This window comes from Papio anubis, chromosome 14, assembly GCF_008728515.1.
Source record: "Papio anubis isolate 15944 chromosome 14, Panubis1.0, whole genome shotgun sequence".
In the NCBI taxonomy this organism is placed as follows: Eukaryota; Metazoa; Chordata; class Mammalia; order Primates; family Cercopithecidae; genus Papio; species Papio anubis.
Genome location: NC_044989.1, coordinates 100,576,821 through 100,595,133, shown reverse-complemented (window position 1 = coordinate 100,595,133; position 18,313 = coordinate 100,576,821). Strand labels below are relative to the sequence as shown.

Sequence of the window (18,313 nt, the reverse complement as noted above, 5' to 3'; positions counted from 1 at the left end):
AGAAGGAAAGTGACCCTTCTGTTCCTCCACTTTACTAATGGCGATGACTCTGCCTGCCTTCCCCATGGAACCACAGGAAGTCTATGACCAGCGCCCCCCGCCTGCCAGCCCCTAGTCCCCAGCCAAGGAGGTTAGGCGCAAGCTCGCTGCCTGCTCTGGGCTCCTCCCTGCCCCGCAGCGTCTGGGATTCCTGCTTGCAGCGCGTGCATCTCACTTTGAGTGAGGATATGGTTAAGCCGTTCGCAGAAACAGGTGGCCAGTGATGTAACTACATTGTTACAACTACACAACTACGTTGTGGCTAAAGGACTGAAAGGTGGCGAGTGGTCATTTGCCCTCACGTCCCTGAGACGAACTGCTAGGTGTTTTCCATGGGTTTGAACAATGTAAATCAGGTCGTGCTTAAAGCTGATTTTATAAACCTCAACCCTACTTGCCTCTCCCCTCCCTAAATACAATGGAAGTTTTAGTGCACTTTTCCCATTTGATAGGAAGGTGGCTTTGGACAGTTCAGTTAACATCTCTGAACCTCAGTTGTCTCATCTGTAAAATGGAGATGGGGTGCTTCCCTGACTCAGATGAGAGAACTGAATGAGAAAACCTGAGAAGGGGCCACTGGCATGGAGCTCAGCACACTTCAGACACTCACACAATGGTGCCTTTCTGTCCCTTTAGTCTCTTTCTTGGAAGGCTATACAGCAAAATGACTGAAATCTGGAATAAATGTTCTTTTCTAGTCACCAGTAAATGCCAGTTCACTCACTTATTCAACAGATATTTACTGAAAACCCCTCTATGTGATGAACAGTATTCTAGGCACTAGAAATACAAATATCAGCCAAGCAGAAGGGCCTGTCCTCAGGGAGGTTCCAGTCTATTCTTATTTCCTATGACAGGCAACTGTAGACTGAATAGCATCTGCAGAGCTGGGTATTTAAAGAGCCCTCCCTTTCCCAAGCAATCATCAGAGCATGTTATTTGGTTTCTAAATTAGTCGCATAAATCCTGGTCCTTTAAATAACCATAAAGACAAAAGGAAAACACAAATTCAAGATTAACGCAACATTTCAGCTAACTACATGTTTCCTATCCTTTTAAAATCTATTTTTAAAAATGTGTTCATCTGCTAATATACACCAGACCTTCAGGTAGTCTGGGGATACAAAGTTAGGCACCATCAGATACTTGTTGGCCAGGGAAAGTGACATACAAAGAAACCACATGCAAAACATGATTCATGACTATAGAGGACCAAGGCTTCAGGGAAAGCCACGGACTTCACAGAAGAGGTGACAAATGTTAAAAAAAAAGAAAAAACCCCCAAAACTTGTATTAATCCATTCCTGACTAAGTCATGTTTATTCTGAAGTCCATTTTTGGCCAGGCACGGCGGCTCACACCTGTAACCCCAGCACCTTGCGAGGCCAAGGTGGGCAAATCACTTGAGGCCAGGAGTTCGACACCAACTTGTGGTAAAACCCTGTTTCTACTAAAAATGCAAAAATTAGCTGGGCGTGGTGGTACGTGTCTATAATCCCAGCTACTCAGGAGGCTGAGGCAGGAGAATCGCTTGAACCTGGGAGGTGGAGGTTGCAATGAGCTGAGATTGCATCCTTGCACTCCAACCTGGGCAACAGAACGAGACTTCATTAAAAAAAAAAAAAAAAAAAGTCAGTTTTCTCCTCTCAGAGCCTGTTTCAAATATTCTCACTAGCATGAAGACCCGGGCTGTTTTAATTGTGAGCTCTTCTGAGCCTTCTTTCTTTATTTCCAGCTGTGGCCAATGTCATCGATGAAAATGTTAAGCTGTGCAGGAGACTGATTGTCATTGTGGTCCCTGAATCGCTGGGCTTTGGCCTGTTGAAGAACCTGTCAGAAGAACAAATCGCGGTCTACAATGCCCTCATCCAGGACGGGATGAAGGTTATTCTCATTGAGCTGGAGAAAATTGAGGACTACACAGCCATGCCGGAGTCCATTCAGTACATCAGACAGAAGCACGGGGTCATCCGGTGGCATGGGGACTTCACGGAGCAGTCACAGTGTGTGAAGACCAAGTTTTGGAAGACAGTGAGATATCACATGCCGCCCAGAAGGTGTCGGCCGTCCCCTCCGGTCCAGCTGCCGCAGCACACGCCTTGCTACCGCACGACAGGTGAGCGGGTGGGAGGACACAAGGTTCGTCACGCTCTGATGGAGGGTCTGTCGTTACGCGGTGGCTCACAGCTGGAGAAAGACACATTTCATCGGGGCCGTCCGCTCTGAAGCTGGCAGTTGCGTGCCAGTGAGAGGGTCTGTTGTATTTGTTGGCATTTGTTTGCTTCGATCAGAGCTGCTTCTTCAGGGAAAGACATGGCTTCTGCAGAAGGCCCTCTTTAGCCTGTGGGCTTGTTGACACACATGCACACTCACTGCGGCCTGGGTGGATACAGCACTTGCGCCCCCTGGGAACAGGTCAGGGAGGGTTTTAGAGATGGCAGTGGACATGCCCGGAAGTTTGCCCATGCTGTGGCACCCACGGAGTCTGAAATGGCAGCCTGTGCTGTCGGGGGATGACAGGAGGGCAGTCTAGCACCAGGAGAGGGTTGGCAAGGATAGCAGTATTTGTCCACGTCTGTTCAGTTGTCCACAGGGCCCCGTGCTCAGGGGTCATTTGCCGTGTCCGTGTCTCTCTCACTCTGCCAGTGCAAAGAGCTGTGACCACAGCCTTAGCACTGTGCTTCCAGAAGCGAGTTAAAAGTCACCTAGACCAGTGGGGACCCACGGGTGTGGCCATGACTGCCGCTTGGTCACCCTTCCATGCTTTGAGAGGCTTTATCTGTCAAACTAAAGCAAGCAAGAATTCCTTTCCTTTCCCTTTTAGACACGTCAACCAGAATTCTGAGCAGCCTGTGAGAGACGCAGTTAGCACACAGGTGATAGAATTCTAGTCCGAGCAAGGCAAAGTCAGTTTCCAGTGAGCCAGTGTGCCCTTGTCACAGGCCAATTTGTAATTTAATGATTCACAAAGTTTTTTAATACAAAAAATTAGCTGTCAACCCTCATCGCTTTTTTCCAAGACCCTGGCCTGAGGGAATTAGACATAGCTCAACCCTCTGAAGCTGTGGTTGTTGACACTGAGACTTAGCAAGCAGTCAGTGGGGGCTGGAGGAGAATCAGCCTTGAGAACCAGCCGGTGGGGTCGGGAGTGGGAGCGGGAGCCAGATGGAATGGGGAGTGGGGTGGGTTGGGAGGCGCTGTGCCTTCATTCACAGGCGGTGGGTTGTGCCCAGTGTGGGATGGACTTTCAGGTGCTAAGGAGCCCACTCCTGTGTTCGAAGGATTTCTGTTCCAAGGTAACCTCACATTACACATTTGTTTAGCATCCTACAGAGGTCTCGACTTGACATTGGTCCACTTTTTATTTAACATTTGCTTTTTAAATTTTTTATTTCGGCAAACTATATGAACATAAAATTTACCATTTTAACAATTTTTAAGTGTATAGTTCTGTGGCACTGTTGTTTGGCCATCGCCACCATCCATTCCAGAATTGTTTCATCCTCTCAAGCTGAAATTCTGTACCATTAAGCTGTGCCTCCCCATTGCCTTCCCATTGCCTCCCCACTGCTCTGAGGTAGGACATAAAATACATTTTAAGAATAACAGCACTAAAAACTGGCTACTATAATTCATTACTCCTATTACATTTTTGATACTTTTCAATAAAAAGGAAGGAGAGACACATATTGGAAAGAGGGAAGCTTTTTCACTTATAAAACTCCAGTTAAAGAATTCACCAACAGTGCCGGTCTCCTGTAAGTCAGAGGTTTCCAGAAAATGCCTTTTCTTCCGACGGGTCGGCTTTCTGTTTTGCTGACAGCCTCGACTGATGTCCTGTGAGTGTGATCATTCACTTATAAATAATTAATTGCTAGAGAATCCGTTTTGTAAAATTCACAGGCACGCCCTTCAGAGAGGACACATCCCGGCATCTCTCCCGTCTCCCCACACTGTGGCTGCCTCTGGCTCCCTCCATCCTGCGGAGGGAAGTGGCTGGGAAGGGAGGAGGAAGGGTGCTGAGATGCCCTCAAATCGGAATGGGGTAGGGGTATTCCCCAAATCCTCACCAAACCAGAAACCAGTGACCACTCACCCATTGCGGTCCAGATCTTACTGCACCAGGGCTAGTCAAGCGGCCAGAGGTGGTGTCCACTACCCTCAGGGGGTTTCCTGGCCTGTTCTCATAAGCACTCCACAGAAGGAAGGGCGAAGCGTCCTCAGCCAGCCCGCAGCCACCCTGCCCGCTCCAGCACTGCAGGCAGCCTCCAGAGACCAGCCCAGAGAAGAGAACAGCAGCGAGTGACAGGACAGAGTGCGGAACAGATCCAGCAACGCCCGTTTTCCTCTTGGATGCAACAGGAGAAAGAGCCTGTTTTAATTAAACTAGCAAATCCTCCATGAGGAATGACGACTCCCATGTTGGAGAGAGAAATCGAGATGCAAAGAAACTTTTTAAAGTTCTACTAATTCCTAATGAAATAATAGGGATGCAGTGCAGCAAGAATACGAATAATTAAAGTAGCCTGGCATCACCGCTGACAAGTAAGCAGGTTGGCAGGTAAACAGCTCTGCTGATGGTCTCAAGTCCAAATTTGCATAAGAAAGGAGGTTTAAGAGTTCAATGGCTAAGGGACAAAAAGGCAGTTTATAGGAAAGCTGAAGGCCACCCTCAATTCTCTCCCGTTTCTCCAACTGGGCTTGGAGCAAATATGAGGTCAGTGGGGTCCTATCCCTAGTCCTTGGGGGTGGGCTCCAGAATTCTAGTCCAAGCAAAACGAAGTCCGTTTCCAATGAGCCAGTGTGCCTTTGTCACAGGCCAATTTATAATTTAATGATTCACAAAGTTTTTTAATAGTATAAATTAGCTGTAAACCCTCATCATTCCTTTCCAAGATCCTGGCTTGAGGGAATTAGAGGCGCCCCTGGGAATCCCCAGGGACTGACCTGGAGGTAGGGCTGAGAGAGGAGATTGGACCCGAGAGGTGAAATATAGGTGTTGAATTGCTGGGTTACCTTTACATTCACCTTCCTATAATGACTGAGTCAGCCACAAAACCGACTTCCTTTGGTATCTCCCCTCAAATACCCTGAGTCGGCTCGTGAGAAAGGCCCTGGGAGAGACCCAGTCACGTGAAATAAAGGGCCCGGGAAGGTGCGATCTTTCCCTGGAGGACCAGGTGAGATGAAGTGCTTGGCACACCATGGGATGCCGTGAGGGGCTGGCCTGCCAAAATATGGAATGTGCTCAGGGAGCCTCAGCCCCCAGGGCCCCCCACACCCATCAGCACCCCATAGTGACGCAGACCACTTCCTGCCACGTCACAGTCGGTTGACCTTTCCTTGGCACTTGGTCCTGTTTTTTATTTATAAACTTCTCTCCAACACATGCTTGTTTGGTTATTGATCTGGGGCTGTGTAAAGTGGAAAATTCCTTCCTAGTTTCCTTGAAGAACAGAGGCTGTTCCAGATGAGGTCTGGAGTGAGCTACAGAGGGTGACGCTGGCTCTAGGAGCGGTGGCTGCTGAGTCTGAATGTTAGAGGCCACACATCTCCAGTAATATTACTCTGGGAGATGGGAACTCTGTGTGTGGATGTCCCCGCCCATACACCCAGGGACTTCTGAGAAACGCTGCTGTTCACAATATAACTCCACCCGCATCTCCCAGGCTGTCCCTGGAGAGGGGCTCTCCACTTGAGAAGGACCTCGGAGCCCTGGCTCTTGTCATCCAAATTCACCTTTCCTCTGGGGCTCTCATAGGAAAGGCGACAGTTGCCACTGCTCACCTGTGATGCTCTGGCATAACCACCTTGCAAAGATAACCCAAGAGAAATGGACGCCTCAGGGATATACCACCAGATGAACTGACTGCAAGGTAGAGATTTTCGCATTCCCATGGCAGGTTTCCTCCTCGGCCCCCATCTCCCACCACATCAGAAAAGGGGGAAATAGATCTTTCCTGATTTCAAGCCCAAAACTAGGCTCAAGAAGAAAGAAGTGGACTCTCAAGACTGGCTAAGACTTGCTGGACTGACACCTATGGCTGGAAGATGACATGTTTTGCTCCACACCTCCTCATTCCTACACCTATTTTCTGCTGCAGGATGAGGCTAGGGTTGGCATTCTACACACCCGGTTGAGCTCAGGCTTAGAGAAGAGGAGGATGGGATAAGAGCTGGGGCATCAACATGGTCATGGTGGGTGAGAGCTGGGGGCCATCCCCGTGGTCGTGGAGGGTATCCCCGTGTCATGGTAGCTGAGAGCTGGGGGCCATCCCCATGTCATAGTGGGTGAGAGCTGGGGGGGGTATCCCCATGTCATGGTGGGTGAGAGCTGGGGGGTATCCCCATGTCATGGTGGGTGAGGGCTGGGGGGTATCCCTGTGTCATGGTGGGTGAGAGCTGAGGGGTATCTCCATGTCATGGTGGATGAGAACTGGGGGGTGTATCTCCGTGTCATAGTGGGTGAGAGCTGGGGGGTATCCCCATGTCATGGTGGATGAGAACAGGGGGGTATCCCCATGTCATAGTGGGTGAGAGCTGGGGAGGTTATCCCCATGTCATGGTGGGTGAGAGCTGGGGCGCATCACCGTGTCATGGTGGGTGAGAGCTGGGGGGATCCCCGTGTCATGGTGGGCTAAGCTTTACATGGAAGCCTGTGCTTGGATAGCGTATGCCCTTTCCCCTGTTTTTCCAGAATGAACAATTAAACTGTATATGTTAGAAATATCAGTAATTTGTGAAATAAATTTTATTCTCATTTGAGCAACATAAATCACCATTTTGTTTACCACGCTTGTCAAAATCACAAACATGTTCTTATCAGTTTAAAAAATGAAAACCAATTTCTGCTGTAATCATCTGACAGTTAGCTTGTCAGCATTCAAATATTTTTCACCTTAAATCAACCGAAACTGTGATTGTGGCTGTAGAGAAACATGAGGATCATGTGCAATAGCTTTTTTCCCCCACACTTAGTAGATGAACTGTTTCTCAGTCTGATGGCCACCAAGACAGTGGTGGATTAATTGATATCCCCCACCTTTGGCCTGGGGAAGCCTGGAGACCAAAGCTTTATGTTCTGATGAGTATTTTCATCCTCTTATCCTCTCTGATGGCCTCATTTCTCCAAATTTCTTCTTCTTATCTCCTGTTTTTTTTTTTTTTTCTTTCTGAGACAGGGTTTCGCTCTTGTCACCGAGGCTGGGATTATAAGCATGAGCCACAGAGCCCAGCCAAGGCTTTCATATTTTTAAAACTTTGAAGTACAATGAGAAACATAATTCAGTAAGCAACTCAGTATGCACACACGGAATGGAAAAAGCTCTGTTCTAGGTTATTTGTTCTGTTCTATTTTGTTCAAGTCTAGTTCAGTTTTTCAAAATACTGGTCACAGCTCACCAACTTGTTTTAATAACCAACTTATGCCTTTCCACTGCAATCTGGAGAGCTCAGCCTCTCTGGCTGCTGGTCCCCCCCTCAATCACGATACTTTGGCTACTTTGCTTTCCTCAGTCAACAAAGCTTTATCAAGAACTTAAGGCTCTTTTAATTATCTGACTTCCTGGTCAATCAGCTTTGTTTGTGGTTTTAAATGACCACAGGGTAGTAGAAGTGAACATAATTTCCTGCCTGTGTAAAAGGATGACATCAAGAGGAAAAGAAAACAGCCCATTGGGTGAAGAACCTTGAGAAAGAGACGAATATTTCCTCTCTCGAGACACAGGACAAACAAGTTCACGCCTGAGCTGGGCAAACAAGGACTTCAGTGCCTGCCCACGGCGCCATTGCGCCCTCTAGTGGCTGCTGAGGAACCGCTGTCCAGCCTGAAGCTCACAGAGCCCCACTCAGGCTGTCGCAACCTACCTAGGCGGCCAGAATGGAGTGGACAGACATCCCGGGGTGCACACATTTGCCTCTCGGGGCTCTCCAATTTAAGGCCAAGGATATCTTTCTTCTTTTTCGGCTGTGGAGAAGGTGGAGATAGTGCCATTTTTCGAATGTGTTCCTAACTCTTGGGCTTCTGAGACTGCCGCAGTCTGTCCAAGGGTGGTGAGTGGGGACCAGCAGGCTCTACTTGCTATGTACCCGCAAGAGGGGACTACAGTGGTAGGGATTTCAGACAGGTGGCCGTGGCGTCGGGCTGCCTGGACTCCAATCACAGCTCCACCACTTGCTAATGGAGTATGCTAGCTCAGTCCCTCGTGCAAGTCACAAACCCTGTGCCCCAGTTTCTTCCTCTGTAAAAAAGGGATAATACAATGTTGGTATCCTTACTGCCCACTCCAAAAAGGGCCAGAGACTATGAACAGGACATTTACAAAGTAAGGGTTAATTCATACAAAACCTAGTGAACGGAAAATGTGTGTAACATTGCAAATGATCTGATGCCACCATGTGCCAGACCCTAAGCTAAGCTCTTTAAGTACCGTATCTCATTAACAGTCAATTATCCTATATCCTTTCCATTTAAAAATGAAGAAAGTAAATGTGTAAGAGATTAGGTAACCCACCCAGGGGTAACACAGTTGTTACACGTGGCCCCAGAGAAATATATCACTGGCTGGGTATTTCACGATGTTACAGCATTCCTGTTAAGTTGTTAGGTATGATAATGGTTGCATTGTTATGTTTCTAAAAGCATCTTATGTTTTAGAGGTGACATCCTGAAACATTTGTGAATGAAATACTATGATGTCTCAGATTTACTTCAAAATAATCCAGTGCAGGGAGTGGTGGAAGACATGAGTTTGTGAACAAGACTAGCCATGAGTGAAGTTCATTCAGTAAAAAATAGAGCAGTTAAAAAGATCTTAAAAAACAAACTAACTCTCAACCCTCTGGCACTTACGCAAGTCTGCTGTGAAATAAGACATCCTGGCTATTCTGAAGAGCCGGATGAAACTAAGGACGGAGATACTTTATTTTGCTTTCAAAATATAAACAGCTTTTTCCTCCCTGATTATTTGCTTATTGGGTAAATTGATAAAAACAGGAAGTTATAAAACTATTCATTATCCTTTTGGTGTATATATGAATATTCACATAGATTTGATATTGCAGTACCAATCTTAGATTTATGAATTGCATTATTCAGGGTTTTCTAGAGAAACAGAACCAATATGACTTTTATATACATACAAAATTAAGAACTATCTCCATGATCATGGAGGCTGAAAAGACCCACAATCCGCTGTCTACGGGCTGGAGACCCAGGAAGGCCAGGGAAGTATTTCTTCAGTTGGAGTCCAACACCCTGAGAACCAGTGGCGCTGATGATGTAAATCCCAGTCTGAAGGCAGAAGATGAGATGGTTCAGTTCAGTTCAAGCAGTGAGTGAGGCAGATTTTAAAAAGGGGTGGGGAAGGATTCCTCCTTCTTCTGCTTTTTGTTCTATTCAGGCCTTCAAGGGATTTGGATGATGCCGACCTGCTCTGGGGAAGGCTCTCTGTCTTACTGAGTCCACTGATTCCAGTGCTAATCTCCCCTGGAAACACCCTTACAGACACATCCATAAATAATGTTTAATCTGGGCATCTTTCGGCCCAGTCAAGTTGCCATATAACATGAACCGTCACATGGGTGTTTAGATGTGTTCCAATTGTTACTTTTACAAACAAAGTCCATTCATCTGACCATTTGCCTTAGACAAATTATTGGAAATAGAAGAATTTATCTATTAAATAGATAGATTCATAGCTGATCATCTGATGCATTCTTCCCAATTTCCCTCCAGAAAGCTTGTACCAGTTGTGGCTTCCACCAGTGTTGGCTGAAGACGTCAGAAAGCCAAACGTATTCTAAGGTGTCCCAGGCTCAAGCCTGAGTTCCTAGTTTGGTAATGACACTGGGGAACTTCTTGTTTTATATATATTTTTTGTGCGTTTCAAAAGAAATGATCAACAAGCTGTGATGGGATGTTTTTGGTCTTGAAGGACCTAGTAATACACTTCTCTGTTTCAGGGTGTGGCTGTGCAATTCCCAGCCCCACTAGTCCCCTGCCCTGTATGTTTATCCATCGCACCTGCTCTGCTGCTGGTGATTCTCAGTAGGGCACATTCTCAAGCAGGCCTCCCCAGGGGTGGCACAGGCACTCCTGCAGAGTCAGGGTCTGTCTTTGCTTCCATCCAGTTGGGTGGATCCTAAAAACTTAAGAGGCCATAACACAGGGGTGGAGTAAGTTCAGAGCTCCAAACAAAAGGAGAGAACGATCTGGCCTTTCCCAGTAACCAGTCTGGTAGAGTAGGTTACTTAAAAACAGTAGCAACCCTAAAACCTGACTGGTGTTATCTCTTTTCCCAGCCCCAACCAAGGCAAAACAAACAAACAAAAGCCCATACTGAGTCTCAGGGTCTTTTGTGTTTGTGATTCCCATGTGTGTGGTCCCAGAGAGAAAGAGGATGGAGGAGGCAGGGGCTTGAGGTCAGCAGGTTACAGTAGAGAGCTGCTCTCCTGTGAGGAGGCTGAAGTCCCCTAAAACGAAGAGAAAGTTTGGGATGTTGGGCTATTCCCGACCCTGCTGTCATGTCACTCTCTCTGATTTCATTTCACATATCGCAGTTGACAGGGCACAGATACTCTGGAGACATTTCTTTTCTTTTCTTTTTTTTTGAGACAAGAGTCTCACTTTGTCACTTAGGCTGGAGTGCCGTGGCATAATCTTGGCTCGCTGCAACCTCCACCTCCTGGGTTCAAGTGATTCTCCTGCCTCAGCCTCCCAAGTAGCTGTGACTACAGGTGCGTGCCACCACACCCGGCTAATCTTTGTATTTTTAGTAGAGACAGGGGTTTCACCATGTTTGCCAGGCTGGTCTCAAACTCCTGACCTCAGGTGGTCTGCCCACCTCGGCCTCCCAAAGTGCTACGATTATAGGCATGAGCCACCATGCCCGGCTCTAGAGACATTTCTAATGGGTACTCTTGGAGTCTTGAGAATCTTTTTGTAGGCACTCAATTATTTGTTCATTGAAATAAGAAAGCCAAGTACTTGATTGGGGGCAGGTGGGTGGGCGATGGTAGGACATTTACTCCCAGCCCCCATGCTTGAAAATCAATTCCCTTTCCAGTTTTCCAGTTTTTCTGTTTCAAGCAACATCAGTCAGGTGTCAGAATGCCCACAAAGCTTTTCTGATTGAATGAGTAATAGGTAGGCTCTGTTTTATTCTGTGTGAAAATTAAGGATCTTTTTCTCTCAGCTCTTACAACGGCCAATAAATGCTTTGGAAGGTACAGCCATAGCCTTCTCTGGAGTTATGGACCCCCAGCACGCTGCTGGTACCCTAGACCTTCCACAGAGCTTGGCCCAATGAATGAATGATGGGAACTTGGACGCAAGAGCAATGGTGAGATTTGCTTGGGTCTCTCCTGCCCAAGTTAATTTGCATATCTGTAGTACAGCTTCCAAGCAAGGTAAGGACCATCTGGCCTAATTTTATTTGTATCTGTAATCCGACCTGGGGGTTTGAAAGACAAATATCAAATGGTGGCGGATTTCCATTTCAGGGTTGAGCACCGGGTCTCCCTTCAGGCCTTGTTCAAGGCAGCTCCCAAGAGTCCGGTGGGCAACCTAGTGTTAGGAGGGTGCCTGTCCCACCTCTCTATGGTGTGAGACCAAAAGGTGGGCTTTGCTTGGGTTCTTGGAAACCTCACCTCTGTGAAAGAGCATTCAGGGATCTCAAAGGACCAATCTTGTACTTCCCTCCACCCCACCTGTCTAGCTTCCAAGCCAAAGGTGCATGGTAGCCACTTTAGGGGGAAATGAGAGAACTCGGGTGGTCATTTAGCCATGCTATGACCAAAGTTCCAAACGGGCTTTTTGAAGTTTTATTGTCGACTTCTGCCATTCATTGAACACATGGGCCTCCTACATGGATACAGAGGTGAGCACAGAGGCATGTCTCTGCCCTGATGGCGTGTATGACCTAATGGATGGGGGAGACAGTCACAAGGAAGGGGCAGGAAGATGGCTGGGGGTAGGGGAGTGAGGAGGTGCAGAGAGAGAAGGGGAAGAAAATCATGGAAGAAAGCTATTTGATGGCAGAGTCTTTTTCTTTTTAAAAATGCAACACTAGTCACAAGGGGTTGTGGCTGACCTGACTGCGACACCCCCGCCTGCAACCCAAGGAAGAGGCAACAGCTCCAGCACCTGTTTCTGACCCAGGGACCAGGTGATGGCCCGGCTGCACACCACATCAGGCCTGAGTGTGGGAAAGCATTGTGGCCAGGAGCCATCTAGGAGCTTGGAACAGGGCCGTGCTCTCCTCCGAGCTGTCTGGCTTCAATTAAACCCTCCACCAGGCGTGTCCATTTGGGACGTTGTTTTGGCTTATTTAGAATAAATAACCTACAGTGGTTTTCTCTCGGTGCTCGGGGAAATTGTCATCCGGTGAAACCAGCCTGAAATCAGTACTGAGATCATGCTTGGAGGTCCCGCTGGCCCGTGGGGAGGGGTGGCGGTGGCGGTGGCGGTGGCGCGGGGTGGAAGGAGGGCCTGTCCTCAGGGCTCATTCTCGCCTCGCTCTGTCTGCCCCTGAGGGTCTGTCCGCCACACCACGAACCTTGCGGACGTTTCAGGGAGGTATCTGGTAGTCTGACCTCAGTGACAAAGAAGGGACCGTAAGACCCAGGCAAGTGAGCAGCGTTAAGTCCCAAACCCAAGTGAGGGCGCCCGCGATTGCTCCACGCGTCCCGCAGGGGGCGCCCTGGGGTTTTTCCTCCACTTCCTAAAGGGATTCTAAAAAGAACATGCAACCTTGATTTGACAGGAAGCAATAAAAACGCATGCAGATTGCTGACTGGAGCCCGGATTCTACATGCCTCCTCCTTGCGTCAGAAACACAGAGGAATGAATGAATTAAAGACACAACACTCAGCCCTAGGCTTCAGGATTGGATGGGTGAACATTTTGGGGTAAGCTTTTCTAGAGAAGTGCAATCAAGGTAGGAAGAGTGTCAAATGAAATCTCACTTTATCATCACAACAGCCCCATAGACTGTTGCGGCAGGTGGAAGACAGGTGTAGCCAGGTAATTGAGTTCAAAGCAGCGTGGTAGAAACATGATTTTTTCCCCCAATGTCAAGCCCTTTTTTTTTTCCATGAGGTAGAAGCTCCCTTCAGTTATTTCTGCTAGGTTTCACAGTTTTGCGGTCACTTCTGGTGCTTTGAAGAGTCATTTGGGGTTTATCAGATTCAACTCTGGTTCATGTTAAAACTTTAATCATTTGATTCAAAGCCTTTCTTTTCCTCTACTCTGCTCAGGGGAGATGGGAGCTGAGACTGTAATGGGTGGGATAAAGGTGGTGATGGGCTGCTATCACACACCTGTCCTCTTCCTCCGTCTCTCCCACCTCATTTGGAGCAGTGAGAGATGGGGAAAAACCATGTCTACGTGTTTGACTACATATGATGGGTCTCCCTGGGGTGCCGCAACTGCCATCCCTGCTCATTGCCCAAGGGCATCAAGTGGCTGGATGGTGACACCTTCATGTCCTACAAGGGGCTCACATCTGAGGAGAGACCCTGGCAAAGGTGGGTTTTGGAGGGACCCAGCTGTGCTTTCAGGCTGCCATGCAGTGGGTGGCCTCACACACACACCTGTGGGGCCTGTGCTGCTTTGTGCCTGGAGCTCCTAGCTCAGCTTCCTGCCACAGTCTACCTTCAGGTCTGCAGGTGCGCTGGGGCTCCATCTCCCTACTTCTTAGGAATCAGAATCTCTCATGGCATGTGCCCAGCTTTGAGGGGAGCATGCCTTCATGCCCCACTCCATTGGGCAGGGCCTCACCAAGCCACCTCTTCTCAAGTCTACTTTTCTCTAGTTCTGGGGCTCAGCGACAGTATAGTGAATCTACCAGCTAATCAGGTGCACAGCAGGAATCAAAATCCAGTCCCGCTTTTTTGATGGCACTCAAAGTTTTGGAATAATTCTCTTGGGGATCTCCCCTCACCCTGGTAGAGTGAGGAAGAAATGAGCTCTTTTCATGAACCAAACACAAAGGCCCAAGGACGACCCATGAGCTCTCCTCATATGTGGAGTGGTTGCTCACTGGGGTGGGGGTGCGGGTGGGGCCAGTTCCTAGGGAACGTCCCTCTCAGTGGGCTTGTGGCTGGTGCTCAGCATGTTCTGCCTTCAGCCTCAGCCTCTGCTGAAGATCTTGAACAAGAAGGAAGATACTGTGTGGCATCTGACACCATGTTTTCTAAAAGAACTTCTGAAAACCAAAGAAAAAAGACAATAGAAAAATGGACAAACAATATAAACAGGAAATTCAAAGCCTCAGGACACCAAATAGTCAAGACCCATAGGAGAGCCCATCCTCACTAACAATAAGGGACATGGCATTCCACAATAGTTACCGCTTTATATCTTGCAGATTAGCAAAATTTAAAGAGCCTGGCAATGTTGGTGAGGTCATGGGGCAGTAGGGATGCTTCTCTGTTAAACTTACAGCACATTGGTAAAATCACTGTGGAGAGCATTTAGCCATAGCTCATAGCTGTCCTAGGTACATAGCCTGAAGAAGCTCTCATTCATGCAAACAAGGGCATGTGCATTAGAATGTTTATTGATGTGTTATTTGTAACTGTGGAAATTTGGAAGCAGACTAAATATGTCCATGGACAGGAGTACAGAGAAGCTGTGTACCTACCCCAAATCCACTATTATCTGCAGCTTAAAAAGAATGAACTTCAGCTGCATGTATGAACATGGGTAAACTTCAAAGCCATGTTGATAAAAAAGTTTCAGAATAATATGCACAATATTTATATTAGTTATATATAGCAAAACATAACACACAAAACAGAATCTAAGATTGTCTCACAAGGTTACTTATGAGTTTATCATAATCTTATTCACTTCCAGCTTTAATGTAGGATGCTTTTGTTACCTTATTCTGGGCTCAAGCTTATGTCTGAAAAACCAAAGGCCATTGACTCTATGTCGCGAATAAAAGCCTGCTATTGGCTTGAATGACAATAGCAGACTTTTATTATTGATAAAAAATAATAAGATTGATGCCTATTACTTGATACTGTGTCTCAGTTAGACCTGGCTTTCTGTATAGGCAGTTACCTATCCAGTAACATTTTAGAGATGCTGGAAAACTGTGCTGCTCTAAAACATCTCTGGTGGAGGCCAGTCTACTACTACATACATTTCTAGAATTAAATTTTTAAAATAGTTAACATATGCAATCGGCAAGAGTGTTTTATTAATGTCTCCAACAGCTTCATTCACACACTTTCTTTGATTGCATTTCAGTTTGATGGCTGAGATGGAAAGGAGACAAAATGGAAGCTTTGTTATAGGAAAGGAGTACAGAATTGACATTTAGTGTAGGCTGCTGTGGGGAGAAGGCATAAGTGGGTACCACTCTGGGGATGGTGTTACAATGTTCTTTGGACAAAAGGACAAGGCAGGACAATGTTGAATGAATGCAGGTGTTTTGTCTAAACATACAAACAAGTCACAGCAAACTACACTCGGCATCATGAAATGGTGCTGCTGACCACTATAGGGATTCATGTTTTGTTGAGCATTTAGTATGTGCCAGGCACTGGCTGTACAAGCCTTTACACAAATCTTCTGAGGTGCATTTTGCACATGCATATATCAGGCTTCAGAGACTTTTGGTTGCTTTCCCTAATACCCCACAGTATTTGAACCTGGGCTGGCTGACCCCAAAATTCAATCAGCCATAATGCCGCTGACAGTTTCCCTCTTACCCTATAGTTTATTCCTGGAGAATGTCTAAGTTTGTAATAGACTACACTTCGGGTGTGAGCAGTACATTTTCTCACCCTTTCTTTGATTCCACTAGAAAGCTTCTTGTGTGCATTTGACTCCTGTGAGTCCATGCCCAGGCTTGGTCAACCCTGACATGGTATGGCTTGCACAGTTTACAGGCAGCTTTGTAACACAGGATAGATGAACCTAAATCCTCCGAGATTCTTTATGGCTGGATTAGATGGGAAAATTTGTCTCTCTCGCTCCCTCTCCTACTCTGTCTCTGAAATGTGGGTATAGCTTTGCTGGTAGCAGTCTTTCCTTCCACAAGGATAGAATTTGTCAGCGTTAAGAATGAATCATGTCAAAAGTGAAGAGTCAGAGATAAGCAGAATCAGAGAAGGAAAGAGAGAGACCAAGAGAGATCTGTGACAATGTTTGAGTCCCTGGATCCTGTCATGCCTGAATTCCTTGGAACTCTGAAGTTCAGGAGTTAAATATTTCTCATTTCTGCTTAAATTTGGTTTCTGTTTTTTACAATGGAAAGAATCCTAACAAATACAAGCCTCAATATGTTAGTCTTTTCCTGCAGACTTCTTTCTGATTGATATCCCCATAGCAACGTGAATTTTTCTATGAAATCATGTAAGTTTTTCTCCTTGGAAAAGAGAGAAAAAAAGTCATACTAGGTTTGGGGTTCCTACCATGAGTGCGTTTTGGTATAAATAATACAATGGCTCAAAAGTAACTTCAAAAAAATTTATTTCTTGGGGCAGTGCACACTTTGGGCATGAAATTCGGGGCCTCCATCCACTGCTGGGATGTCACTGGTGGCAATCATCTTCTCCCAGGTTCCACATCTGAGCCTTGTACAGAGCGATGTCATTGCAGACCCTGCAGTGGTTCAGCCTGCGATCCGGGCATTCTGGGTTGAGCGAGGGCTCTGAGTCCCATGCAGTTTCCTAATTTTCAGTCTGTGTCTGGGTCCTTCTTCCTTGGTCCCTGGGCAGCGTGGTGAATGAGATTCTGAAATCTGGCGTCTCCAGGCTCCTCCAGGTTACCATGCCAAGACATGGGCTTCCTGGTGATCTGTGGACCTCGTGGAGGGGTTCACGTGATGCCGGACATAGACGTTCCGGGCTGGTAGCTCTTTGAGGTACAGCTCCTGCAAGATCTGGTTCTGACGGACCTCATCCTGGGGTGTCCCGCCATGGCCTTGGCGTTGCTCCATCGGGCTCCATGCGCTCTCTGCTCCCTGGTGCCTCTCTCCCTGGCCCCGGGCTTCTGCCGTCTCCAGGCAACGGCGTCCCACGCGGTCTCCAGGCAACAGCGCTCCCACAGTCCCAGCTTCTTACGATCCAGCCCTTACCCCAAACGCCCGTGGACACCTCCAGGAAAGGGCTTCCCGTCACGGGACAGACCCGGGGGTCATGGGCATGTGGTTAGGCCTCACCTTGGCCAGTCGTTTCCCTCGCAGCGAGCAGAGGCGCCGCTTCCTCGTGCTCTCCCTTCTCCGTCTCGGGCCAGCAGTTTGCTCGGTGGTTCACACCAAGGCCCACGGGGAAGCCAGTTCCAAATGCAGAGGCGGGCCCGGCTGGCTGAGCAGGCAGCGGAGGCCGAGGGTGGGTGTCCTTGGTCCTGCGTCCCCGTGTCTACAGCCAGGCCGTGGGGACCCCGGGGTCCGCTCCTTCGCTGCCCGAGCACGGTCCCTGCAGGGGCCTCTCCGTGGGGTCGTGGATCGTCAGGGCCGCGTGGGTGGCTGGTGGGGGGCGGGCTGCAGGCAGGCTCTAGAAGCAGGGGCTGGGCGGGGGCGTGGGGGGATAGGGAGGGATGTAGTGGAAGTTGGGGCCCCAGCGGACATGCGGGCGGCAGATGCAGCCCTTCTGAAGATTCACGCACGAAGAGGTCGGCAGGGCGATGCCCACGACGGGGTAGTGGACGGGCACGAACTGGTTCAGAGACGGGTAGCAGATGGGGCAGAAGGACGAGTAGGTGGGATGGAACAGGAGCGTGGTGTGCGGGTCCAGAAACGGAGGACGGATGGGAGGAAAGAAGAGCCGACGGCCAGGGCGCTGCGGGATGGCGCCGAGCGGGCGCCGGGGCTGGGGGGCGGAGATGCGGGGCAGCTTTCGAGTCATTTTCACGCGTGCAGCGCGCTCTCGTCGGAACGGCCGGAGTGCGCGGCGAGTGCGGGGCCTGCGCGGCTTTTATCTCCTCCGGGCGTTCCAGGGCGGAACGCGCTTTGTGACCCGCGCCGCGTCCGAACCCGGGAGCGCCCCGCCAGTCCGCACAGGGCCCCGTCTCCGGGTTTAGCACCAAGCAGGGGAAATGGAAGACAGAGGCAATGGGGCGACGTAGCAGTCCCTGTGCTTGTACCCCGTAGTTTTGCCCTCGGTAGGCAAAGGCTGATCGGAGGGCTGGGATACGGTTAGGGGCCGGGGGCCTGGGAGAGCGGCTCTGAGCAGGAACTGGGAAAAGGGGACGAAGTCAGTGCTCCAGGCGCGTTCCCTTACGCAAGCCCTTCAGTCCCTCACATCACTGCGGGAACAT

At 48.5% G+C, this 18,313-nt stretch overlaps 2 protein-coding genes and 1 pseudogene across 7 annotated transcripts in view; 2 read left to right on the top strand and 1 right to left on the bottom strand.

Moving 5' to 3' along the window:
* IL1RL2 (interleukin 1 receptor like 2) overlaps window positions 1-6,808 on the top strand; it is a 52,189-nt gene extending 45,381 nt beyond the window's left edge. For 4 of the 5 annotated variants that reach the window (XM_021925133.2, XM_031655417.1, XM_009184845.4 and 1 more), the window contains one exon: window positions 1,775-3,657. In XM_021925133.2, the coding sequence (XP_021780825.1) occupies window positions 1,775-2,265 (491 nt within the window). In that variant the 3' untranslated portion in view covers window positions 2,266-3,657. Of the gene's footprint in view, window positions 1-1,774; window positions 5,916-6,143 lie in introns of those variants that run through there. The other variant, XM_031655416.1, reaches the window with a different exon arrangement.
* Window positions 6,809-10,892: 4,084 nt separating this feature from the next.
* IL1RL1 (interleukin 1 receptor like 1) overlaps window positions 10,893-18,313 on the top strand; it is a 101,280-nt gene continuing 93,859 nt past the window's right edge. For both annotated transcript variants that reach the window (XM_031655415.1, XM_009184852.4), the window contains exons 1-2: window positions 10,893-11,381; window positions 12,804-12,948. The gene's annotated coding sequence lies outside the window, so the exon portion shown is untranslated. The remainder of the gene's footprint in view (window positions 11,382-12,803; window positions 12,949-18,313) is intronic.
* Window positions 16,509-17,214, bottom strand: LOC101008326 (annotated as a pseudogene).